The 27,992-nt window shown below is 43.5% G+C and overlaps 1 protein-coding gene across 1 annotated transcript; it reads right to left on the bottom strand.

Annotated features, from left to right (window-relative positions):
* Positions 1-133: 133 nt before the first annotated feature.
* On the bottom strand, positions 134-27,719 carry haus7 (HAUS augmin-like complex, subunit 7). The gene is made up of 10 exons (XM_055657205.1): positions 27,578-27,719; positions 19,675-19,790; positions 18,826-18,908; positions 16,423-16,484; positions 8,473-8,582; positions 4,405-4,554; positions 3,768-3,870; positions 2,384-2,590; positions 1,367-1,478; positions 134-908 (listed from the first exon to the last, which is right to left on the bottom strand). Exons 1-10 carry the CDS (start codon positions 27,677-27,679, stop codon positions 838-840), a joined length of 1,116 nt encoding a protein of 371 aa, XP_055513180.1. The 5' UTR covers positions 27,680-27,719; the 3' UTR covers positions 134-837.
* Between the last annotated feature and the right edge of the window lie 273 nt (positions 27,720-27,992).

The raw sequence follows: 27,992 nt of genomic DNA, 5'->3' as shown, positions 1-27,992 counted from the left end.
CAGGGCTAAAATTCAGATATTATTAGATATTTCAATACCACAATTTTTACCTTCATAGTTCAAGTTTGAATTAGCTGCAAGAAAAAAAGTATTGGGACTTTGTCCAAAAACTAATTACATGTTTTTTTTTAAAAAATATGCTATTCCTGTGAAAGAGGAAATGCAACAGCCAATTTGTCCATGTGTTTTGGTGATCTTCAAAGGATTTATATTAGCAAGTCAGTGGATGGCATGCTCCACATAACTAGGTCTACTTTCCTTTGAAATAATTGTCATGGGATGTTTTGCAGCCAGAGCATCTTAGCAAAGATGGAACTACCAACTCTGCAATACTTTCACAACTTTCAATGTGAATATCTCTGGTGTAGGATTTGAATTCTCAGTCTCCTGTCCCAGATTCCAGGGGGCTGACACAATGACATGCTAGAGTACAATGTCCAGAGTTTAAAAAACATGAACTGACATCTTTGCATATTTGTAATATGGCATCTGTTGAAGTGAAAAGGAAAATATTTCCTCAGCAATTTCAATTGGAACATGTATACTATTAACCAGTAAACAAAAGAAAATCTTGAACCTTAAGTGCAATGATTACAGAAATCTTAATGATGTAATTTTAACCTCAAAATATTTTCAATAATCATGCATCTTGTCACCTAACTTATATTAAATTACAGCACAATACAGAAAGCTTAAAAACATTACAATCTAGAATATTTTTTAAAAAATATTTTTATTTTCAAACAGAAGATGAGAGCAGCTTTGTAAGAGTTACCATTAAAAGAATACACTATGTATATAAGTACAACTATAAATACACTATTTATAAATATATCTTCATGAGGCATGGCTCTGAAAGGTTTCCAGAAATTCTACATATTTCTTCTTCATCTGTTCAACCCGTGTTGCTGAAATAAAAACATTATCAAATTTTCAGTGGCGTGTTAATGCACAAACGTCATGCATGTTCAGTATGCAGAAATAGTTATGAAATTAGCTATTCTTTTCTTTTAAATTTCTTGACATCTCAAGTCATTAAAAAAACGTTTTTTTGTATTACATGCTCGTTGGCTAATACCAATAAGAATTAGTTCAGTTTCAGTTCAGTTTAGCTTATTGTCACATTACCGAGGTTTAGTTTATTGTCACATGTTTATCCCTTTTTGGGATAAGAGTTACAAAACTCACTATGTAATCTTGTAAAACTTAAATGTGCTTCAAATATATAACAGCACATAACGGTTATTGACTATAAATTTAATGTCCCATAAGGTTTAAAACCTATTTGTAATTACATTTCTGCTGGAAAGACCATGCAACAGAAATTCTCATTAAAAGATGTTGGTTGTAAGTATTTTGTACTCACACAGCGTAGCAACTTCACCATCATCCCAGCATACGACATCTTTCTGTAGCCCATTCACAATCGTCTCCAACTTTGTGCACGTGGCATTTATCTCTGCTGTGCCAGCAAGCTCCTTCACAAAGAGTTGGGAGATTATTAGTAATGTATGATTCAGTCTCGCCACTGAATTCTGTACCATAATCCACATCAGCAAAGAGTACAATTGTTGCTTTATATTATGAGATAAACAAACAAAGCCTAAATTGTCCAATTAACCAGGAGGAATGGACAGCCAGAACAGGCCTGCTGAAAAAGTCATTTTCACCGAGGAGATGCAATATCAAGCACTGCTTGCAAATCAATGGATCTTTGTGATCAATTGTGATGAGTAGACAAATTATATCAACTTGGTGGAAGGCATGGCCTTCATAATACTTCCTTAATACAGGGGAAAAAATCCTTAACCACCAATGGACCAGGTACATCTCCATACGTACACTAGCATCTGATTTTATTTGATGGAAATTTAATATTGTCATCCTTATGCAATGGATCACACATTCATTAATTCTTGACAATAACCAAGCCAATGACTTGGCAACAAACTTCAAATCTACCTTCCATCCACACAATCTCCAATGAATGTGGAGCTTTTTTTTTGCAACATATATATTTTCCTAGATTTCAATCAATAATGCATAAATCTGGTTTGTTCTTCAAGAACACATTAAAAAACCATTACATAAGATTAGTCTGGATTTTAAACAAATATGTCTTTTTTTTAGATATGCACACAAATGCTGAAAATAAAATTATGAAAACGTCATGAAATTACTTTAGTGCTCTTCTTCAGCCAAATATTTCTATTGTTGGTATCAGAGATTATATTTTACTCTCAAACACAGATTCTTATCACTTTGGAGTATCCCAATGGGTAGAGCTTTCATGCTACAATCCAATCAGTAAACAGAGGACAATGATTAAGATGCAACAATGCTGGTGCTGATAAGAAAACATATACTGAAGTAAGAAACTTACATTGATGAAAGCTGTGAGCAGTTTATGCACAGTTTTACAGAGTGGTCCAAAGTTGCAAAGTTGAGGCGGTGCTCTGTTACAGTTCATACTGAATTCATGCTCAAATGCTAAGGAAAACACAGTCATCTGTTGATGAAAGTCTGAAAGTGTGAGCTTCAAGGTTTGGATGGTGGTATCACTACTTTCCGTGGATCCCATGAAAGCATTCTATGCAAAACAAAAATTATCCAAAATTTTAAATTTAGGTATTATGAAACTAATTCCTTACTGATCAAAGAGTGCAAATGAGATATTGAAAAGCATAGTATTACCATTATCGAACATAGGATCTTAATTTTCCAATAGTTAGATATAGACTTCAGTCTGGCTGTAAGAATGCTATTACCTTAGAAAGTCTAAGTCTGTTTCCAATAGACATGAGGCCAATGAAAAGCTGACATTAGAAATTTCATTTGACAGACACAGAACTGTTAATTAATGAGCGAAATGGTCAATGTCAAATTTGTGCATCAATAATACATATAGCATAATCTTGAAGTTTTTTGGAGAATGAATCAAGATTCAGCATTTAACTGTATGTATCTAACTTGGGAATGCTAGTTACTAATGTTAGTGACCAAATTGGGAAGACTTTGCCAGAATATACATAATTCACCTTTGCTGTGAAATTCGTGCAAATGTTACATGGACGAATCTATTCACAAAAAGCACTAGAAATCTAATTTTGCTTCTAACTAATTTGTAAAGGCACATTGTTCTCAAAAATATGAGGTTCTGCCAATACCTGAATTCAGTATATCAGTACATATTTTTTTTACATTCACCAATTGAGAGCTTTTTCCTCTCCTCGTTCACCCAATCTAATGGACCGTTTAATGTTGCATCTGGATTTGGTTCACGGATAATCATCCACACAGCAGAATGATGCTTAAATTGAGTCCTATTTACAACCGATTCATAGACACAAGTTCAGCTTCTCAAGTAGGGAACTTATATTGAAGTGATTAAATAAAATCTAGATTGAACAGGTAACAGTAATGGTGACAATTAAACTCTGGACTGTTGCGTAACTCTGGACTGTTTAGTTTTTTTAATACAAAAATTCACCAAATGCTCTTTAAGGGGGGAAAATTGCTATCCGAATCTGGTTTGGCTACGACTCCAGGCCCATTTATAACGTTAACTCTTAACTGATCTTTGAGAAATGAGTAGCAAGCCACTGCTCCATGCGGATATCAACAATAAAATGGCCTTCCATACCAACCAATCCCTTTAACACAAGGACAAATTTAAAAGATCCAAATCAGCTTCTTTCATGGCAAGAACTAACAAAGAACTAACAAACAATCGATCAGGTCATTGTAAAATGCATTGAAGAGCTTACTGTTTTCTTCATTTCTTCAAGATGCTCATTTGTTTCTTTTAATTCCTCAGAAAGCATTGTTAACAATCTCTCCAGGGATTCAAAAGACGGTGGAGGGGATTTCCTGAAATCATTTTTAAGATAAACAGAGTAAATAATTTCACACAACACACTCTTTTCATAAATTAATTCAACAAATCTCACTTTTGTTATACCACTTTGCATGTAATTAGCTCCAGCGTGATGAAGAAATAGAATGTAGCCACTTAACATGAGCTTTGTTTCAGCAGCGATGCTAATCACTGAATCAGAAGATCATTGGCACAGGCCCTCTTCCAAGAAGTTGCCATTCAATTCAGGGTGATATTCCATTGTATTACTTAAGTGGCACAGTTCGAGGGGCCATTTAGATGCAGCAGGTCCATCAAGTGGGTGTAAAATATAAAAATAAGGACAAATAGTTCCCATGACATCTAGGCCAAGACTTATCCTTCACTCCATATCACTTAACGGGTAAGTTTGGTCCAATTTGTCGTTTTTTATGAGATCCTAGGGACGGTATGCAAGAGGTTTTATTTTATAGACAGCAAAATGTTAGGCTCGAATTTCTTACGGTTAATTCAGGTTGTCATGGCAAAATAACAATAAATTTACTTACGTTTTCCCCCGTGATTCAAATTTGGCTTCAACTTTCTTCAGTAGTCTGTGTGCATCGAGAGAGGGGGTACAGTCCAAGTTTGCTGGCAAGCGAAGATGAGGATCACTCAGAACATCATTTAGCAGCTGGGCATTGTTTTTTTTAATACACCTTAAAATAAATAAATAAAAGTTGATTACCATATTTCAAAGTTCCATGTAAATATCTCAATTTACTGACCCTAAACAATTAATTTCTCAACAGTGGATGGGAATATTTGGAGCAAACTGATGGAGGGTTTTAGGAGGTGGGTTCCAATTAAACGTTTGAAATACATTTGTACAGGTTAATGGTGTGGAAGAATTTAGAGGGACATGGGCCAAATGCAGACAAATGGCAAATTAACTCAGATAGGCCCAGCCCCTAAAGGAAATAGACCAAAATGCTTGTTGTATAACCATCACTTTATCACAAATATTTCAGTGGCTGAATGTTAAGAAGCATTAATGTGGAGAAATCATGTTATCAACAGTTTTAGTACATGTTTAAGAAGCATTTAGACAGGTACATGGATAGGATAGGTTTGGAGGGATATGGGCCAAACGCAGGCAGGTGGAACAAGCATTTATGGGTCATGTTGGTCGGTGTCAGCAAGCTGGGCCGAAGGGCCTACTTCCACAGAACTCCAACAGAAACATGCAACATATTTGTTATACTTCTTGTAGGATACATCTAATCTTTTTCCCAAGTTGCTCCCACCATGTTTTTTCCCAGTCAAACTTTCTACAAAAAGAATATTTCTCTGAGGGTGTGATTAGATACATTTCATCGTTCAAGTCGATGAAGCACAAACTGTTGTATAATCATCGAGGTTGTATTAAACGCTCCATGTAAAATAGGTGCAATGTTGTTTATTTCAAATTCTCACTATTATGCTTTATTGAACCCCAGGGCATTATAACAGAAAATCACTTATAGATAGTCGTTTAACAAACTTATTTAATAATGGTTTTGCTGTTTTAGATATACCACAGTTAGCCCTAGTGTATAAAATGTGTAAGAAAGAACTGCTGATGCTGGTTTAAAAAGCTGAAGTAGACACAAAATGCTGGAGCAACTCAGCAGGTGAGGCAGCATCTCTGGAGAAAAGGAATGGGCGACGTTTCTGGTCGAAACCCTTCTTCTTCCCATCTGGGGTGCCAGCTCTGGTGTATATCTTTGAAATATGTTAATTATCATTAAGTTTTCCTTTGACCAAGCAGTATTAAAACTAAATGCAATCTCACAACATTAGCGGGTATGGGGAGAAGGCGGGAGAATGGGGTTAGGAGGGATAGTTCAGCCATGGTGGAGTAGACATGATGGGCCGAATAACCTAATTTGTGTTGTGTTACAGCAGTACTGAGCGTATATGAGGGTTTTTTCTTTTCTTTTTTATTTTTGTTTCTCTTTTTTGTATGGCTTTGTAAATATTTGATTAGTGTATAAATGTGAATCATTTGGTGTACATATAGCTGCTGGTTTACATATGGTGTACATATAGCTGCTAAATATGTATAAGATAATTATAAGCAGTTGAATAAAGGGTGGGAATTAATAAGCTTTGGCTTCTTCCTGCTCTTTTTCGGACACATACGATTTCATTTATTTATAGATATTGTTTATGACACTTTATAAATATTCTTGTTTTGTTTTTTGTATGCTGTTTCACACTTGCTTTTTATTCTTTTATTCTGTTCAAAAAGAAAGAATTAAATAAATAAATAAATCCTTGCTTCATTGTCTTATTGAAACATTCTGTACCATCTTTTACAAAAATAAAACTGCAATTATCAGTTTATTTCTGTGCCAAAATGAAGGTAATCAAGTCAAGTCACATTTATTTATATAGCACATTTAAAAAACAACTCTCGTTGGCCAAAGTGCTTTACATTTGTTATAAGAATAGCACAACAAAACAGACTACATACATATATACATGTAGCCCTCACTCAGAGGACGTCAGGAAAGGCTTGGGAGTATAGATAAGTCTTTAGTCTTGACTTAAAAGAGTCGATGGAGGGGGCAGTTCTGATGGGAAGGGGGATGCTGTTCCACAGTCTAGGGGCTGCAACCGCAAAGGCGCGGTCGCCCCTGAGCTTATGCCTAGACCGTGGGATATTCAGCAACCCCAAGTCGGCCGATCTGAGGGGCCTGGAGGTGGAGTGGTGGGTGAGAAGACTTATGTAGGTGGGGGCAAGCCCATTGAGGGCTTTGTAGACATGGAGGAGAATCTTGAAGTTTATATGGAACTGCACAGGGAGCCAGTGGAGAGAGGCCAGGATCGGAGTGATGTGGTCCCTTTTTCGGGTGCCCGTCAGGAGTCTCGCTGCGGCGTTTTGGACCAGTTGCAGGCGGGACAGGGAAGATTGGCTGATGCCAGTGTAATGGGAGTTGCAGTAATCTAGGCGGGAGGAGATGAATGTGTGGATGATCTTTTCCAGGTCATCAAACTGGAGGAATTTTTTTATTTTAGCTATCATCCGAAGCTGAAAGAAGCTAGCTTTTACCACGGCATTCACTTGTTTATCAAATTTCAGTGCTGAGTCAAATATCACGCCAAGGTTTTTGACGTGAGGTTTTAGTAGCGGGGTAAGGCTTCCAAGGCTGCCTGCTATCATTTTGATTGAGTCCGAGGGGCCGAGATGGATGACCTCAGACTCACTCTCGTTTAGTTGGAGGAAGTTCTGGGCCATCCAACACTTTATATCCTCGAGGCAATGGGTAAGGTTAAACAGATTAGATTGGTTTTTGGGCTTCAGGGGGAGATAGAGTTGGGTATTGTCTGCGTAGCAATGGAAGGAAATGCCGTGCCTTTCAATGACTTGGCCTAAGGGGAGCATATGCAGGGAGAAGAGAATGGGGCCAAGGATGGAACCTTGTGGAACCCCACAGCAGAGATTAGCTGGGGAGGAGAATGAGTTGCCTATGTTAGTCGAGAAACTCCTACCTTTGAGGTAGGAGATGAACCAGCTCAGGGCAGTGCCATCAATACCAACTCCATACCGGAGACGGTCAATTAGGATGGTGTGGTCGACAGTATCAAATGCTGCGCTGAGGTCAAGAAGGAGCAGAATTGCACAGTCGCCGGAGTCAACGGTGAGCAGTAGGTCATTGTGTACCTTCAACAAGGCAGACTCTGTGCTATGGTGAGCCCTGAAACCTGATTGGAAAGTTTCCAGGATAGTGTTTTGGTGAAGGTAAGGTATAAGTTAACTTAAAATTACCTTTTCAAGGGCTTTTGAGAGGAAAGGCAGTTTAGAAATGGGTCTGTAGTTGCTTGGCAAGGTGGGGTCGAGTTTAGGTTTTTTCCGGAGTGGTTGGACCACCGCATGCTTGAAGCAGGTAGGTACAGTGCCAGTGGCCAGAGAGCTGTTGAAGATGGCGAGGATGCTGGGACCAGCTGTTGTAATGACGTCCTTTAGGAGGGCAGAGGGGACGGTGTTGAGGGGGCAGGTAGTAGGTTTCATGGTGGTGATCAGTTTTACAAGGGAGGGTAAAGTAACGGGTTGGAAACAGTCTAATTTTGAAGAGCAGACCAATGAGACAGCCAGGTCACGGGTTGGAGGGGAAATATTCATTATTATATTCTTTACCTTGCTGGTGAAAAATGTGGTAAATTCCTCGCATTTAGCAGGGGACCCAGTTAGGCTGGTGCTGGTGGCAGGACAGATGATGGAGGTGATGGTGCTAAAAAGGACCTTGGAGGAGTTTTGCACATTTTTGGAGATAAGGGTGGAAAAATATTTAGTTCTTGCAAATTTTACTGCTTCCTGGTATTTGTCAAGATTATTTTTCAGCAGTTCAAAGGAAATTTGAAGCATCAGATTTGTACTTCCGCTCTGATTTTCTGCATTCTCTTCTTAATCAGTGTGCTAAGAGTAAACCAAATATTTATGAGGTATCCGTTTTGACAATCTACATCGTCCTGCGACAGATACACTCAGTACCCAAAAGTGAGTTAGGTCAGTTTTAATTTTGTTGAAACAGGAATGATCGAATTATAAAATAGAACGAGGCAACAATTTAAATTAATGTTATTCTACTTACATAATACGTTCCTTGTCCGTTGAGGTTGCTGCAGTAATGTGCTTAAATTGTTGGAGTCCACCTAACATCAGATCAATCATCACCAATTGCCTTAAAGGACATGCTTGACCCTAATAACCAAAAGGAAATCATTATAATTCCAATGGTGATAACCTGCAGCCACTAATAAAGAAGCTTTTGGAATCTTCATCTCTAAATTGGCCTAAACCCTCCAAAGAGTATTGTATACATCCATCTGTACAGTTATGCATACAGAATACAATATCAAACAAATCAAGTGGCTGATCACCCAAGTAATGCACAATTTAGGAGTTCATGCATTCACAATATTAATCTAGGCACATTTAGGTCAGTGGTAATGCAATAACTCCAGAGCTGTAGGTAAAATATCAGTACATGTTTGTACATTGCCTGGCAAATGGTTGGCTGTCTCACATTTTAAGCAGTTCCAACATTGCAGTCCATAACGATAACACAAAGTATGAAGCCACAAGCTATTTTGGTGAATTTTAAACATTCTATCAAGTCAGAAAATTAAGAAATTTGGATGATTTGAGCACAACGTAAGCTGTAGTCAGCTTTTATAACCATGCATGCACTGAGGTAATTTTAGTAACTGAGAAAATAAATTAGAAAAGGTCATAGAATAGTCAAGATACAGCGAGACCCATAGAGACAGAGCAAGGACACAGGCCCTTCAGTCCAACATGTCCATGCCGACCAAGATGCTTCATCTAAGCTGGTCTCATATGCCAAGAACTGAAATGTTAAACTGAAAAAGCCTTTGTCCGCCAACGAGCACCCAGCGACAGACTTTGCAAACAGTGCTTGAGGCTGTTCAGCGACCCATCACTCTCACTGGACACATTAGATGTAACCGATTAACATCTGATCTTCTTCATGCATAAAAATTTAAGTTCAAGCAGGCAGAGTAGCAAACCGGGATGGCCAGGACAATACAGGTGCACAACCTTTTATCCGGAGTTCCGGAAACCGAAAAGCTCCGAAAACCGGACATTTTTTCCAGGATGTCGTCTGCACACCAAAGCTCGCGTTTGGCGCCAAACTTGACCCGAAACGACCCTCGGTCATCCCAGGTCTGTACTACTGTAGCGGCTGCCTCCTGCCCAGAGACCGGGGAGACACTTAAACATCTGTAAATCATTGCTTTAATGTTACTCAGTTAGTTTGGAGGGCTTTTATGTGAAGGGGGGGGGGTGAAGGAAGAAACTTTAATTCTTAGTCCCCTACCTGGTCGGAGCGGCGGGGAGCGGGCAATGCCTTACCGGGTCGCCGTACAATAAGCTGCGGAGTGCTGTGGCCGCCGACTCCCAACATCGCGGAGCTGGGGCTGCGGGCGTCTTGCCGCCGGCGGCGCCGGTTGTAGCTCTGACCCCGGGAACTCTACCCCTGGCTGCGCGGCGCTCCAAATCCAGCACCGGCCGTGGCCGGATGCCCGTAACCCCAGCTCCGCGATGTTGGGAGTCGGCGGCCACAGCGCTCCGGAGCTTACCGCACGGCAACCCGGTAAGGCATTGCCCGCTCCCTGCTGGTATCCCAGCGCTGTGGCCGCCGACTCCCAACATCGCGGAGATGGGGCTGCGGGCGTCGCTGGATTTGAAGCGCTGCGCAGCCAGGGGTAGAGTTGCCGGGGTCGGAGCTCCAACCGGCGCCGTTATCGGCCGGACGCCCGCAGCTCCAGCTCCGCGATGTTGGGAGTCTGCGGCCACAGTGCTCCGGAGCTTACTGCACGGCAACCCGGTAAGGCATTGCCCGCTCCCCGCCCAGGTAGGGGACTAAGAATTAAAGTTTCCCCCTTCATCCCCCCCACCACATAAAATTGCTCCAAACTAACTGACTAACATTTAAGCAATGATTTACAATGATTCCCCGGTCTCCGGGGAGTAGGCAGCCGCTCCAGATTTTGCAAGCCGCCCGCGCTACCTAACTAATCTACGCTAAAAATCTTCCATTCCGAAATCCGAAAAATTCCGAAATCCGAGAAGTGTCTGGTCCCAAGACTTTCGGATAAAAAGTTGTGTACCTGTATATACCATAAAGTAGATGTAATATATGACCTCCTGAGTAGCAGATATGCATCACCTCAAAACTCCACACGGAGAAGATGAAATAAAATTGCCTGGGACAAGTTACATCGTCATGCACAATTTTCAGGCACTTCAGTTGATTGGTGCACAGTATAATAATTTAAGGGTGCAGCAGGTAGTCAGGGCTTGAAATTAACAGTTGCCCCGGTGCCAATGGCCACCAAAGTGCTGCCGGGAAGCGTAAACGGCTAGTCATTTTGCCCGGCTTGGCATTGCAGATACTGGTTTGTACCCTAGACACAAAAAACTGGAGTAACTCAGCGGGTCAGGCAGCATCTCTGGAGAAAAGGAACGTGACGTTTCGTGTCGGCGACGGCTTTGTATTGCGGGGCAAAGATATTAGGTGTGTGGTGACGAAAGGTCGGAGCGAATGACGGGCCCTGCACAGCGGCAGCAGCGTCCGTGACAGCGGCTCCATCTCCTCCCGCACCCCGCCCGCCCTGATAGCGGCCGCTGCCTGCCACTCCACCAGCGGTGCTTTCAAAACAAACCCTCTTGCACGCCGAGGCCGGGAGGAGGGAGGGGGAGGCCTCTTTCCGCCGTCTATAGCAGCTGCACCAATAATCCTACAGCTGTAGGATCTTTGAGCTGCACTGCTCGGCCCCGCACCTTGCAGTTGGCTGGCGGAGGAGGGCAGTTGGTGGCGAGGAGAACCCAACCACCTCCACCTTTGGCGGCAGCACTTGGCGGTGAACAGGGACGACCAAGGCATGTTGTCCAAGGAGCGCTGACCTTTTTTCCTCCCCACCTCCTCTGCCCCTCCCCCCCCCCACCCCCCTCTCTCTCTCGTACGCCCCCCTGCACCCCTCTTATTCTGGAATCCCTCCGCTCCATCCCGCACAGATCCGCATTCCCGCCTCTATTCAGTCCTCACTGACATCCCCTGTGCTCCCTTCCCCATCTACCCCCCCCCCCCCCACACCCCCATCTATTCATCCTGCGCTGATCACCCTGTCCACCTCGCATTGATTCTCCTGCCACTCCCCATCCATCCTACACTGGTCCCCCAATTCATCCTGTAATTACCCCCCATCCCATCCATCCTGCACTGGACCCCCCCCTCATCCTGCACTGCCCCCCCCCCCCATTCATCCCGTACTGACCTACCCTCCATTTACCCTGCACCGATCCCCCATCCATCCTGTACTGATCCCCTCATTCATCCTGTACTGAATCTCCCATTCATCTTGTACTGAATCTTCCCATTCATCCTGTACTGATCCGCCCATTCATCCTGTACTGAGTCCCCCCATTCATCCTGTACTGATCCCCTCATTCATCCTGTAATGATCTCCCATTCATCCTGCACAGACCCTCCGATCCACACTGTACTGACCCCCCCCATTCATCCTGCGCTGATACTCCCCATCCATCCTGTACTGATCCCCCCATTCAAGAAGAACGGGGGGAATGGTCTGAGGAAGGGTCTCAACCCAAAACATTGCCTATTTCCATTGCTCCATTGATGCAGCGTCACCCACTGAGTTTTTACTGCACTTTTGTCTACCTCCATTCATCCTGTACTGATCCCTCCCCATTCATCCTGTACTGAGCCCCTCATCCATCCTGTAGTGATCCCGCCATTCATCCTGCACAGACCCTCTGATCCACACTGTATTGACCTCCCCATTCATCCTGTACTGATCCCACCCATTCAAGAAGAATGGGGGTAACAGTCAGGAGAGGGGTCTCGACCCGAAACGTTGCCCATTTCCTTCGCTCCACAGATGCTGCCTCACCCGCTGAATATGTTTAGTTTCTGACTTTATTTGAAGCAGAAATAATATGTGAATGCTTCATTGAGCATAATTCCGACATTGAGCACTTCGCCCGAGCACATTATCGTAAGCGTCATGCAAACCGTCTTAAATGACCACCTAAACTGTCATTTGGCAACCTATTCCTGTAGGCGGAGGCGGCGCGGCTCTGGCCAGCAGCGGCCTCTGCAGCCTGTCCGCGTTTTTATTATTTTTGTCTGTGTTTTTATGTAGTGTTTGTTATTTTATGTTGGGGTGTGTGTGTGGGGGGGTGGGGGTGGGGTGGGTGGGGGGGGGGGGAAACTTTTTGAATCTCTCCCTGCACTGGAGACCCGACCTTTTCTCGTCGGGTCTCAGTCGTCGTTGAGGCCGCAACGAGGAGCGGCCTCCAACAGGAAGAGACCGGGGACTCAGGTGTCGACTCACTGTTGCCGTCGCGGAGCTGGCCGAGTCCGGAGCGGTGGAGGAGCGCTGCTGCTGCTGATGCTGTTGCTGCTGCTGCCGGAGAGTCGGAGGCTCTCTACAGGTCTGTGGACGACGGCGCCGGGAGTCCACGGCTCCCTGGGGGGAGACCGCTTTTCGGGGCTTCTGCGGCGGCGACTTCTCCCGCCCGAGTTGCGGGGTCGAAGAGCTCCTGGAGCGGGGCCTGACACCACTGCCCCGCGCTGCTGGAATGGCCGCGGACTCTGCGAGCGCACACCGGGGGCTCCAACACCAAGACCCGGTGTGCGACCTCGCACCACCCGGCGTGGCTTTAATGGCCGCGGGACAATCGCCATCGCCAGCCGGGGGCTATGACTTTGACTCTGACATCGGGGGGGGGGGGGGAGAGTGCAGTGGAGAGAGAGGTTTATTTGGCCTTCCATCACAGCTATGTGATGGATGTTTATGTTAAATGTAATTATGTTGTGTCTGGGGTCTATTTGTGTGTAATGTATGGCTGCAGAAACGGCATTTCGTTTGGACCTCCAGGGGTCCAAATGACAATTAAATTGACTCTTGACTCTTGAAAAAGCTGACTAGGTTGGCAACAGAGAAAAAAAGTTAAGTGAGAGCCCTGGACTAGTGCTGCTGCCTCACAGCTGCAGTGAACCCGTTTTGATCCCAACATCTTATACAGGTAGTTCTGCTGTAACATAACTGCCTTCCTAAGAATCTTCACCTTATAGAAAATTGTATTACAAAACCAATAGTGTCAAAGGGGGAAAGTGGGGTAGAGACTGTAATGCTATTTTTCCTGCAGAATCTTTAAATAACGATGTCTATTTTTGCCACTACAAGCTAAAAATCACAAAAAAGCACATTGTTTAATAGAATATCATTGCACGTGTCAATAGAAGCTATTGCTTGTCAATTTCAATTACCATACACAGTGAAAGTAGCAACCAGTGTTCTTAGGAAACAATGGCATCTGATTCCTGCAGGGAGGTTACATGGAAACATTATTTCACCTGGAGTATTTTTATTTCAAACACAACGACAGCCATTTTTCCATTTAAATGGTTCTCCAATTCCCGATCAAAATCATGTCATAAGCTGTTTAAGAAGGAACTGCAGATGCTGGAAAATCGAAGGTACACAAAAAAGCTGGAGAAACTCAGCGGGTGCAGCAGCATCTATGGAGCGAAGGAAATAGGCAACGTTTCGGCCCGAAACGTTGCCTATTTCCTTCGCTCCATAGATGATGCTGCACCCGCTGAGTTTCTCCAGCTTTTTTGTGTACCTTCATGTCATAAGCTATTTGACTCGAATAAATAATGGTCCCTAATTCATTAATCACATTATATCCAATTTGCATTGTGAACTACGTGTACCTGTATTGAATTTGTGATCTTTACCTGTTTCTCCGTGACTAATTGTGTTTGCCCCGAGTGTAAATAGTTTCTACCTACTTGCCAAACGTTTGCTGGCTGGTAATTAATTGGTTACAGCAAACTACCTCTATTCCAGTTGGAAGGTATGAGAAACAGAGTACAGGTGCACAACCTTTTATCCGAAATTCCAAATAACGAAAAGCTCCGAATAGCGGACATTTTTTCGGTCCTTGAAGACGTTTACCGAGGGCAGCCGGCAGAATCTGCGGAATCTCCGGTCGGTCCTCGAAGAAAGGGGAACTAAATCCCCATTCATAAAAGAGAAGGTGAGGGTATATTGCGCGGGAGGGTTAATAATTGACAATCTGCTGCTGCCTGCCGAGTTAAAAAGTTCCCACGGTAGACTCACGATACACAGTGTATCGTGAGTCTTGCGTGGGAACTTTTTAACTCAGCGGGCAGGCAGCAGCAGATTGTCGCTCCCTTCAGTTTCACCCCATCTACACCCCTCTGCTTCCCGGCCATGTGTGTGACCCATTCCCTCCCCTCTCCAGCTCCCCGCCCATTGCACCGGCGCGGGGGCTTTGCATTGTCTTCACGTCGGCGATGCCAGCAGGTCAGTGCCAGTCACCGGAGACGTCAGGACCAACGGGACACCGACCCCCAGGCCCACTGCAAGCACGGAGATCCCAGAGACCCACAGCCAGCAGCAGCCCAGCCCCGTTCCAACTCCAGAGGAAAACTGCAAACTGGCCGGAGACGTCAGGACCACCAGAAGCCGCTCCCCGATGGGCCGCTACGGCGACAAGTGGCAGTTCGCCCACAGCCCGAACTGCGCCCCCTCATCGGGACACCGACCCCCAGGCCCACTGCAAGCACGGAGATCCCAGATCAGCAACTCCAGCCCAGCCCCGCTCCAACTCCAGAGGAACACGTAGGGGCAGAAGCTGATGGTGTGCAAGGTAGGTCTTGTTCTTGGGGTGGCGCAGCTCGGGCTGTGGGCAAACCGCCACTTGTCGCCGTAGCGGCCCATCGGGGAGCGGATTCCTCTGGAGTTGGAGGGGGAGGGGGGTATTGTGCTGTTTAATCGCCCCCTGCTATCCCAGGGACAGGGAGACACAGCGGCTTTTGAGAATGGTGGGCAATCACTTCCAAAGTTCTGCCCACACAGTCAGTACACCTCTCCTACACTTGTCTCCCGCACTAAGATCATCTCGCAGAGAATGATCCCAGCCTAACCCTCCCTATTCTCTCCTATTCTGCAAGAAAAAACTACATTGAAGACTCGAGTAACTGCCGGGATCGAGGCGCAAACTCGCGGATATGAGCCGAGCACTCTACCACTGAGCCAGCTGTTAAAATCTACGCTAAAAATCTTCCATTCCGATAGCCGAAAAATTCCGAATTACGAAAAGTGTCTGGTCCCAAGGCTTTCGGATAAAAGGTTGTGCACCTGTATAAGGGAAATATTTCCAAGGAAAGATGTAGTAAATGGGATCGATGGGATTGCTAGGAAAGTTGGCATAGACTGAAAGGCCTCCAATGCTGTAAGAAAATATAAATGCCATATGGGAAGACATTGGAAAATTATCCTAAAATGCAAGTTGAATACTAGATTACTAGAATGTTGCCTGGGTTTCAACAACTAAGTTACAGAGATGGGTTGAATAAGTTAGGTCTTTATTCTCTGGAGCGCAGAAGGTTAAGGGGGGACCTGATCGAGGTCTTTAAAATGATGAGAGGGATAGACAGAGTTGATGTGGACAAGCTTTTCCCTTTGAGAATAGGGAAGATTCAAACAAGAGGACATGACTTCAGAATTAAGGGACAGAGGTTTAGGGGTAATATGAGGGGGAACTTCTTTACTCAGAGAGTGGTGGCGGTGTGGAATGAGCTTCCAGTGGAAGTGGTGGAGGCAGGTTCATTGGTATCATTTAAAAATAAATTGGATAGGCATATGGATGAGAAGGGAATGGAGGGTTATGGTATGAGTGCAGGCAGGTGGGACTAAGGGAAAAAAAAAATTGTTCGGCACGGACTTGTACGGCCGAGATTGCCTGTTTCCGTGCTGTAATTGTTATATGGTTATATGAATAGTCAAGAATACCAAAACAAGATTTCAAAAACCATACTGAGTACCAATAACTCAAAGACTTGCTATTAAATATCAATCATTCAGAAAAACAAGATGAAAACTTTCCACGTGTAGAGTAAATTTGAAATTCAAGTAATGTAACTTTATGAGTTAGGAAAAAACCATAAACATATTACCCGAAAGAGATCCAAGTCCTCCGCACTGCACACTCCCAATCTCTGTCCAAGCCAGGTCATTTCTGTGAAGTACAATTAACTTGATGTCATGAGTACGATATTAATTTCACACAAAGATACACTGCTTAGATATCATAGCCATCCAGAATTATATTCGAGTATGGTAGAAATTCTGGAAAACCTAGAGTGGTGAGTCTCTGGAACTCTCTGCCACAGAAGGTAGTTGAGGCCAGTTCATTGGCTATATTTAAGAGGGAGTTAGATGTGGCCCTTGTGGCAAAAGGGATCAGGAGGTATGGAGAGAAGGCAGGTACTGAGTTGGATGATCAGCCATGATCATATTGAATGGCGGTGCAGGCTCGAAGGGCCGAATGGCCTACTCCTGCACCTATTTTCTATGTTTTTATAACCTAAAAGTATTACCACTAAAATAGCAAAATTAAAAGGTATTAGAACTTGACGTGACAGCCCAACATTGCAAGATACGAAAATAATTGGCTCCAAAAATAATATGCCCATTAACGATCGTCTCACTAAATTCTTCAAATTCTGGAACAAATCCAACAGATTGAAAGGTTGCAAATGAGATATATCATTTAACCAGAGAGAAAAAATGGAGGCTATTCATCTGGCCAATGTGAAGTATTGGAAACCATCACTTAGGTTTAGAGATATAGCATGGAAACAGGCCCTTCGGCTCATTAAGCACATTGATGTCCTATATGAAAATAGGACTCTTAGAAAATCATAATAGACAGCAGCAGCATAGTTTATTGAAAAGGAACATCATGTTTGATAAATTCAGTATTTCTATTATGGAGCTGGCAGGATATGTAATAGTTTAGCAGAATTATGCATTATAGAAACATAGAAAAATAGAAAATAGGTGCAGGTGTAGGCCATTTCGCCCTTCGAGCCTGCGCCGCCATTCAATATGATCATGGCTGATCATCTAACTCAGTATCCTGTACCTGCCTTCTCTCCATACCCCCGATCCCTTTAGCCCCAAGGGCCATATCTAACTCCCTCTTAAATATAGCCAATGAACTGGTCTCAACTACCTTCTGTGACAGAGGATTCCAGAGATTCACCACTCTGTGTGTGAAGTGTGTTTTATATTTTTAATTAAAGCACACAAAACATACAAAGGGTTATTATTACAAAAAAAAATCTTAAGTGTTGGGAGTATTGCGAAGATTTATATCACATTTATCCACTGCATCTGCCATGCATATGCCCACTCACCCAACCTGTCCAAGTCACCCTGCATTTGCATAGCCTCCTCCTCACAGTTCACACTGCCACCCAGTTTTGTGTCATCTGTAAATTTGCTAATGTTACTTTGAATCCCTTCATCTAATTCATTGATGTATATTGTAAATAGCTGCGGTCCCAGCACCGAGCCTTGTGGCACCCCACTTGTTACTGCCTGCCATTCGGATATACTAGGTCAGTGCAATGCTAGGTCAGTGCAATGCAGATTCACTGATGTGAGGGACCTGTCCAATGAAGAGATATGAAGAGATTGGTCTACAGACACCAACGTTTACAAGAATGGGAGATGATCTCAATGAGACACATTAGATTATATGATTGATATAGAGTGGACCAAAATAAATATTTATTCTGCAGGAAAGTCTAAACTGAAGACTTCCTAAGGCTAATCAGATTAGTATAGAGCAGTGAACACTATTTAAATGCCTTGGTGATGGAGATATAAATGATTCACAACAAAAACCTCAATAAAACTAGTCAGTATCACTGCTTCCCCTCTGAAACTGCAAACTCAAAAATAGAAATAATTAATTTAAAAACAAGTGATTGCCCTACATTTCACCGTGTAGCTGATATTAAGTAAACTATTCAAATAAATATTAAGGTTCCGACGGGTTCAAGTGGTGAACACCAAATGCTGATCAAAAATAATTTTTTGAGATTTTTCAGTTTATACATGTTTTAAAATGACAACAATCATAAGAATTTTGCTGTGCCACTTGCAGGAAGTCAAGTTGCAAGGTAGATCTTGGGCAAAAAAAAAGGCTGGAGAAAATCAGCAGGTCAGGCAGTATCTGTGGAGCGAATGGACAGATGAAAAAGGATTCCAATACAAATTGTCGTCTGCTGATCAGTCTGAAGAAATGTCCCAACACAAAAGATTGCCTGTCCATTCCTCCACACATGCTGCCTGACCCACTGAGTTCCTGTAGCCTTTTGTTTTTTGTACCAGGTATTTATTCTAAAAATAAGTGATTTTAAAAAAAAAAAACCCAATGACAATACTCAAAATAATATTTCACAATATCTCAATGCTCAAATAACTGAAAAAAAACCATCAAAACTATTGCCTTGGACTATAACGTTCTGTTCTACAATAAACAGCAGGAAAATAAGGAAACGACGTACCTTTTATGACAAGTTCTGTTCCATGGTCTTGAATGGACTTGAAATGTAGCTCTTCAAATTTCATTTTGAGCCGTGGATCGATGCTACAAAACCGGAATTGATTTGATTATTTTACTATTATTAGATACTTGCATGGTGAAATAAGATATTTAAATTGCATAAAATCTGCATTAATTGCTAAAACAAATCAATATCTCATTAAAGTTATAAGCCAGTTGGAATTTACGGTCGGAAAGAAATCAAGTCTCTCCACCCTGCTCCTACAGTGTAGCTGCAAAACAACAGCTTCACTTATTGGATCATCTTAGATCATCATAAGAGCAGAACTAGGCTTTCTGACCCCTTGTACAAGGATACTTCAGTATCCTGAAGTACAGTAAGATTTTGCTGTGTGACTTTCAAATTTGGAGTCATTCTGGAGGAAGATTCCAGCATTGACATAAAAGATTAGCCTTAATTATCTTAAAAATTGACTGAATTAGCAAGCTACATATTATTTATATTTCATCTAGGCCATCAACATTTTCAACATCTCCCACAGCCTAGTAAAGTTCATCAGCTTCAGAAACGACCCAGAAGTGACCAAAATATATGACCCTAGTTATATGATGACTAGTCAAAGGATTCAGGCTCAATATTAATTACATGGAACAAATAATCAAGGTTTGTCATTAGTCAATGCCGATTGTTAACTGCAGAAGGAAAAAGGAACGCTGCTGGGAGCATCGGACATTAAGCACAGGGTTCACACTCTGCCTCATTTTCGTCAATATTACTAAATATAAAATATGAGCAAACATTTCATAAATCCAAAGAACAACGAAGTATGAATGGAAAACCAGTGAGTACCTGATGCATAACCATTCTAGGATCTGAAGTCTGTCTTCTCCCGGTGTGCACAGTAACTGAATAACTGCAGCCGAATCATCCACTCCGATTTCTTCCACAAGAGGGCATTTCAAATCCTAAAAGAGCAACACCAACATTGGTCAGGAGTCAAGAGTGTTTTACTGTCATATGTCCCAGGTAGGACAATGAAATTCTTGCTTGCACAACGGACGAAGACATTTTATTACTTTTTTTACAGAAACAATATGCCATGCAAAATTCCTGAATGGGATAGAAAAAAAAAATTACATCTAAAAACAACACATTTATTTCTATAAGTAGACAAAAATGTTGGAGAAACTCAGCAGGTGAGGCAGCATCTATGGAGCGAAAGAATTAGGCAACGATTCGGGCCGAAACCCTTCTTCAGACCTTCTTCAGTCTGTAGAAGGGTAATTCCTTCCCATCTCTTTATTCATTCTTCCCGGGTTGGTTAAAGTGGATCCAGGAATCTCCTTTCCTAATAAAAATCATAAATGCATGCATAATTTTATTCAACTAGTACAGCATCTCGAAGTGAAATTATGCAAAAAATACCATGCTTGACATAAACAGACATAGACAGCATCAAGCAAGAGGTACAGGTATGAAAATCCACACCTCCAGATACAGGGACAGCTTCTTCCCAGCTGTCATCAGGCAACTGAACCATCCTATCAACAACCACAACTACATCTACCTCATTGGAGCCCCATGGACTCTCTTCATCGGACTTTACTGGACTTTATCTTGCACTGTATGTTATTCCCTTTATCCTGTATCTGTACACTGTAGATGGCTCGATTGTACTCATGTATAGTAATTCCACCTATTGGAGAGCACGCAACAAAGACGTGAATTGGCCAAGATTGACTGGCAATTAATTCTAAAAGGGTTGACGGTGGATATTCAATGGAAGACATTTAAAGACTGCATGGATGAACTACAAAAATTGTTCATCCCAGTTTGGCAAAAGAATAAATCAGGAAAGGTAGTGCATCCGTGGATAACAAGGGAAATCAGGGATAGTATCAAAGCGAAGGATGATGCGTACAAATTAGCCAGAAAAAGCAGCATACCAGAGGACTGGGAGAAATTCAGAGACCAGCAGAGGAGGACAAAGGGCTTAATTAGGAAAGGAAAAATAGATTATGAAAGAAAACTGGCAGGGAACATAAAAACTGACTGCAAAAGTTTTTATAGATATGTGAAAAGAAAGAGATTAGTTAAAACAAATGTAGATCCCTTGCAGTCAGAAACAGGTGAGTTGATCATGGGGAACAAGAATATGGCGGACCAATTGAATAACTACTTTGGTTCCGTCTTCACTAAGGAAGACAATAACCTGCCGGAAATAACAGGGGAAATAACAGAGGTCAAAGGAGTTGGAGGAATTGAGTGAAATCCAGGTCAGTCGGGAAGTGGTGTGGGGTAAATTGAATGGATTAAGGGCCGATAAATCCCCAGGGCCAGATAGGCTGCATCCCAGAGTACATAAGTAGCTCCAGAAATAGTGGATGCATTAGTAATAATCTTTCAAACTCTTTAGATTCTGGAGTAGTTCCTGAGGATTGGCAGGTAGCAAACGTAACCCCACATTTTAAGAAGGGAGGGAGAGAGAAAACGGGGAATTACAGACCAGTTAGTCTAACATCGGTAGTGGGGAAACTGCTAGAGTCAGTTATTAAAGATGGGATAGCAGCACATTTGGAAAGTGGTGAAATCATTGGACAAAGTCAGCATGGATTTACGTAAGGGTAAATCATGTCTGACAAATCTTATAGAATTTTTCGAGGATGTAACTAGTAGCGTGGATAGGGGAGAACCAGTGGATGTGGTGTATCTAGACTTCCAGAAGGCTTTCGACAAGGTCCCACATAAGAGATTAGTATACAAACTTAAAGTACACGGTATTGGGGGTTCAGTATTGATGTGGATAGAGAACTGGCTGGCAAACAGGAAGCAAATAGTAGGAGTAAACGGGTCCTTTTCACAATGGCGGGCAGTGACTAGTGGGGTACCGCAAGGCTCAGTGCTGGGACCCCAGCTATTTACAATATATATTAATGATCTGGATGAGGGAATTGAAGGCAATATCTCCAAGTTTGCGGATGACACTAAGCTGGGGGGGGGGGGGGGCAGTGTTAGCTGTGAGGAGGATGCTAGGAGACTGCAAAGTGACTTGGATAGGCTGGGTGAGTGGGCAAATGTTTGGCAGATGCAGTATAATGTGGATAAATGTAAGGTTATCCATTTTGGTGGCAAAAACAGGAAAGCAGACTATTATCTAAATGGTGGCCGATTAGGAAAAGGGGAGATGCAGCGAGACCTGGGTGTCATGGTACACCAGTCATTGAAAGTAGGCATGCAGGTGCAGAAGGCAGTGAAGAAAGCGAATGGTATGTTAGCTTTCATAGCAAAAGGATTTGAGTATAGGAGCAGGGAGGTTCTACTGCAGTTCTACAGGGCCTTGGTGAGACCACACCTGGAGTATTGCGTACAGTTTTGGTCTCCAAATCTGAGGAAGGACATTATTGCCATAGAGGGAGTGCAGAGAAGGTTCACCAGACTGATTCCTGGGATGTCAGGACTGTCTTATGAAGAAAGACTGGATAGACTTGGTTTATACTCTCTAGAATTTAGGAGATTGAGAGGGGATCTTATAGAAACTTACAAAATTCTTAAGGGGTTGGACAGGCTAGATGCAGGAAGATTGTTCCCGATGTTGGGGAAGTCCAGGACAAGGGGTCACAGCTTAAGGATAAGGGGGAAATCCTTTAAAACCGAGATGAGAAAAACTTTTAATCTCTGGAACTCTCTGCCACAGAGGGTAGTTGAGGCCAGTTCATTGGCTATATTTAAGAGGGAGTTAGATGTGGCCCTTGTGGCTAAGGGGATCAGAGGGTATGGAGAGAAGGCACATACGGGATACTGAGTTGGATGATCAGCCATGATCATATTGAATGGCGGTGCAGGCTCGAAGGGCCGAATGGCCTACTCCTGCACCTAATTTCTATGTTTCTAAAAAGCTTTCACTGTACCTGAATGTCCTTTGTGACAATAAACTAGACTAAATTAATAGATGGAAGATTGCACCCTGCCTGAATGAAAGGAAATAATATCACTCAGGATATTTCTATTTTTGGATAAAACAATCTTTTAATTAGCAAGGTAAATTAGCAATTAATTTTCACTGTTAAGCATCTTACAATGAGGATGCATTCACACCATAGCATTGGGTTTTCCCAGATTACACTCCACTAATGCAGGTTCAATAGACAATAGGTACAAGAGTAGGGCATTCAGACCTTTGAGCTAGCACCGCCATTCAATACGATCATGGCTGATCATCCCCAATCAGTACCCCGTTCCTACCTTCTCCCCATATCCCCCATCTTTAAGAGCCCCATCTAGCTCTCTCTTGAAAGTATCCAGAGAACCGCCCTCTGAGGCAGAGAATTCCACAGACTCACAACTCTCTGTGAGAAAGTGTTTCATCGTCTCCATTCTAAATGGCTTACCCCTTATTCTTAAACTGTGGCCCCTGGTTCTGGACTCCCCCAACATCGGGAACATGTTTCCTGCCTCAAGCGTGTCCAAACCCTTAATAATCTTATATGTTTCAATAAAATTCCCTCTCATCCTTCCAAACTCCAGAGTATACAAGCCGAGCCACTCCATTCTCTCAGCATAAGACAGTCCTGCCATCCCGGGAATTAACCTTGTAAACCTATGCTTCAAGTTCAAGTTCAAGCGACTTTAATGTCATGTGTCCCTGTATAGGACAATGAAATTCTTGCTTTGCTTAAGCACACAGAAAATAGTAGGCATTTACTACAAAACAGATAAATGTGTCCATATACCATGATATAAATATACACACACGTGAATAAATAAACTGGTAAAGTGCAAATAACAGAAAGTGGTTATTAATAATCAGAGTTTTGTCCGAGCCAGGTTTAATAGCCTGATGGCTGTGGAGAAGTAGCTATTCCTGAACCTGGTTGTTGCAGTCTTCAGGCTCCTGTACCTTCTACCTGAAGGTAGCAGGGAGATGAGTGTGTGGCCAGGATGGTGTGGGTCTTTGATGATACTGCCAGCCTTTTTCAGGCAACGACTACGATAAATCCTCTCGATGGAAGGAAGGTCAGAGCAGATGATGGACTGGGCAGTGTTTACTACTTTTTGTAGTCTTTTCCTCTCCAGGGCGCTCAAATTGCCGAACCAAGCCACAATGCAACCGGTCAGTATGCTCTCGACTGTGCACCTGGAGAAGTTAGAGAGAGTCTTCCTTGACAATCCGACTCTCCGTAATCTTCTCAGGAAGTAGAGGCGCTGATGAGCTTTTTGATAATTGCGTTAGTGTTCTCGGACCAGGAAAGATCTTCAGAGATATTCACTCGCTCAATAGCAAGAATGTCCTTCGTCATACATGACAAATCTGGTGTGAGACAATAAACCTCAGAACCAGAAGTGGATGAAAATATAAAATCTTTATTGCAAGCATGCAGTTAAGAGCACTAGGTGTACTGACTGACACCTCTCAAAAAAATATCAGTTATAAACATAACTATCCATCCAATAACCTATCAAGAGGTGACGCTGTCGGCCCCACAAAGAGCCTATATTTGTTAAATGCCCTTGCCCATAAGGATAACTTTATCATGTTCACAGTGGAAAAGTACAGAGGAAATAAATACTACTTCAACAACATCACCTTCATAATCAATAATGATTATAACCCTTCATGGTCATCAACAGAATTCACTCCAATAATTCAGGATTTTAGACCAGATTGATTGAATGTACAACATAAAAACAAGCGCTTCGGCCCACCGAGTTCACATCGACCATCGACCGCCCATTCACAAGTTCGATGTTATCCCAATTTCTGATCCAGTCCCCACACAGTAGGGACAATTTATAGAGACCAATTAACCTACAAGCCAGCACGTTATTTGGGGTGGGGGAGGAAACCAGAGCACTCGGAGGAAACCCACATGGTCACACAGAGAACATGCAAACTTCACACAGACAGCATCTGAGTTGAGGATGGAACTTGGGTCTCCAGCGGTGTTAGTCTGCAACTCCACCAGCAGTATCATTGTGCCACCCTAGTTCAGGACTGGAGTCCAATTACGCTCCACTAATTCAGGATTTGAGACGAGATTACACCCAATTATTTTGGGATTTGTCATGTTGTGCCCCTAAATTAATGTTGCAATCAACTAATTCAGGACACAAAGTGACATCAGATTATCCTGCACAAATCCAGATGTAACCATGGTTATATACCATTAGAGTGGTGAATCTCTGGAACTCTCTGCCACAGAGGGTAGTTGAGGCCAGTTCATTGGCTATATTTAAGAGGGAGTTAGATGTGGCCCTTGTGGCTAAGGGGATCAGGGGGTATGGAGAGAAGGCAGGTACGGGATACTGAGTTGGATGATCAGTCATGATCATATTGAATGGCGGTGCAGGCTCGAAGGGCCGAATGGCCCACTCCTGCACCTAATTTCTATGTTTCTATGTTTCTATTAATTTAGGATTTGACGGCCTACAACCAAGTAACATGGGACATAAAAGAAAACTAGATTATATTATACTAAAACCACATTTGACAGCATACTACACACAGAACCTCCAAAACTACTGCAATTCCCACTCTACGGAATGTGATGGGACTCACCCAGCTACTTTAAAAACTGGGTATTGCACCTGAAGTACAGTATACTGTTTTAGTCCCCTGCATAAGAACGGATGTGTCAGTAATGGAAGCAGTCACAAGAAAACTCTGAATGAGAATCTGAAGAAGGTCCCTACCCTGAACATCATTATCCATGCTCTCCAGAGATGCTGCATGATCTGTTGAGTTACTTCTGCATTTTGTGTATTCTCCAACAGCTAAAACAGTTAAAAGCAAAGTGCTGGAAGAACTCAGCCAGTCAGGCAGCATCTGTGGAGGGAATGGGCAGACGACATTTCAGGTGTGTACTCTTCTTCAGACTGATTTTGAGTAAAAGTAATATAGAGAGAAAAATACAGGAGTGCAGTAATATATTTTCCATTTAGAGACAGCTCTTAAATTTAGCCTTTTAATATTTTTCAGTTTAGTTTTGAGATACAGCATGGAAACAGGCACTTTGGCCTACCGAGTCACACTGACCATTAATCACACATTCACTAGTTCTATTATGTGTGGGAAGGAACTGCAGATGCTGGCTTACACCGAAGATAGACACAAAATACAATACGATAGAACTTTATTTACCCTAGGAGGGAAATTGATCTGCCAACAGTCATAAAACACAAAATACATGACATTAAAGTGGCAAATGGAAAGGAATGGGGATGTGCAAAGATTGGGGCGAGGGAAGGGGGGGGAAGTCAGTCTACCCCATGACAGAAGGGGGAGGAGTTTTGCAGTTTGATAACCACAGGGGAAAAGAATATCCTGTGGCATTCTGTACTGAATCTTGGTGGAACCAGTCTGTTGCTGAAGGTACTCCTCAGGTTGACCCGTATGTCATGGAGGGGAGAGCTGTATTGTCCAAGATGTGCGATGATAAGACACAAAATGCTGGAGTAAAGGGCCTATCCCACTTAGGTGATTTTTTTTTGGCGACTGTCAGTCGTAGCAGGTCGCCAAAAAAGCTGCGACTGGACCCCCCCCACAACAAGCTACGACAACCTACCACCTAGTCAACGTCAAGCAACCGACAACCGCCGACCCATTTGGACGACCACCTACGACCACACAGGTGACAACCAAAGTCAGCTACGTCCACCCGCGACAAGCAACAACCCTGTCGGCATCAACTGAAGACATTTCAGTCGCCAGTTGACGTAGGAGTCGCCAATGGAATTCATCAAAGTCAGCACCCAGCGACATTCAGCAACACCTGGCAACAACCTACCTCATCCTGGCGACAACCGGCAACAGCACCAAAAGGTCTGAATGACAATAAATGAATCTAATCTAATCTATGACAGGAGAAGGCAAGCTATGACAAGCACACAGTCGCCGGAAAGTTTTGAACATATCATAATCCAGCGGCAACCAGAAAAATGTTGCGACTCTTTCGGCGACTATTCAAGACCATACAGGCGTCACCCAGCAACCATGTGGCAACAGCCTAATCACCTGTAGTTGCCAAAAAAAAGGGCCTTAACACAGCAGGACAGGCAGCATCTTTGGAGAGAAGGAATGGGTGACGTTTCGGATCGAGACCCTTCTTCAGACTGGAGAAGGGTCTCAACCTGAAACATTACCCATTCCGTCTCTCCTGAGATGCTGCCTACCCTATTAAGTTACTTCAGCATTTTGTGTCTATCATCACTTGTTCTGCTATCATTACTTTCAAAAATGTACTCTCTGCGTACCACAGGCATTTATAGGCCAATTAACCTATAAATCTTGAAACCTCACCACCTATCCCTGTTTCTCCAGAAATGCCCCAGCATTAGTGCCCTTTTGTGTTGTAAATCAGTATCGTCTGCTCCTTGTTTCTAACCTATAAACCTGTTCTCTGAACCTATTGCTGTGTTCCTTTCTGCCCCACTATTGGTTTTGCTTATTATCTATTTCAGCTAAGCTTTTTTCGGTCTTGATCTAAAGCGCTACTCAACTCAGCGGGTCGAGCAGCGTCCGTGGAGGCGGAGGGTCAAATGGGGGACTCCGCATCGGGAGGGGGCGCCAACAGGAGCCCGGGGTCTCCGGGTGAGCGGTGGGCATACGGGACGACTGTGGGTGGGGGGGGACTCCGGATGAGCGGGGGGCGCCGGGGCCAGCGGTGCCTCCCCCTGCGCCGTGCTGCCACCGCTCTGGCCTTCCCTCTTTCCCCCGCCCATCCCACAGGTTATTGGCGCCAATCTCCGCCCTCACCTTCAGTCGCCGCAACAGCCGCCATCCCAACTGCTCCGCGTTCAAACCCGCCGCCATCGCCGACAGCCACCAGCGCTCCGTCACCGAATCCCCTCCGCCCATTGGGTAGACCGCGCGTCAGTCACACGGCCGCGCTCGCTGGTTGGCTCCGGTACAGCGGGTACACGCCCACATATGGGCGGGACCGAACATGGCCGCGCGCGTGCGCGCTACCGGTTTAATGTTTGACAGGCAAGAGCAAAGATGTGGAGCGAGATGCTCCACTCCTGCGGAACCCAATGCACTGAGGTCATGTAGTACATGACGGAGCGTCACGGCCGCCATCTTAGCATGCAAAACGCCACTTCCGTTATGCATCTCGCGGTGTAATCACCAAAGATCTTGTTATAGGATCTTTCGTAATCAGTGTTTTAGG

This window comes from Leucoraja erinacea, chromosome 27 (genome assembly GCF_028641065.1).
Source record: "Leucoraja erinacea ecotype New England chromosome 27, Leri_hhj_1, whole genome shotgun sequence".
In the NCBI taxonomy this organism is placed as follows: Eukaryota; Metazoa; Chordata; class Chondrichthyes; order Rajiformes; family Rajidae; genus Leucoraja; species Leucoraja erinaceus.
Note: the sequence above shows the minus strand (reverse complement) of the source record. Positions and strands in the feature narration are given on the sequence as shown.

Bases quoted from the DNA above. Each gene is read 5' to 3' on its own strand.
- haus7 (XM_055657205.1), bottom strand. From the start codon at position 27,679: ATGGGCGGAGGGGATTCGGTGACGGAGCGCTGGTGGCTGTCGGCGATG. The intron at 3,871-4,404 runs GTAAGTAAATTT...AAATGATTTCAG, and splicing joins TTTGAATCACGGGGGAAAAC to GAAATCCCCTCCACCGTCTT. The intron at 909-1,366 runs GTGAGTACAAAA...TTTTTATTTCAG, and splicing joins TGGTGAAGTTGCTACGCTGT to CAACACGGGTTGAACAGATG.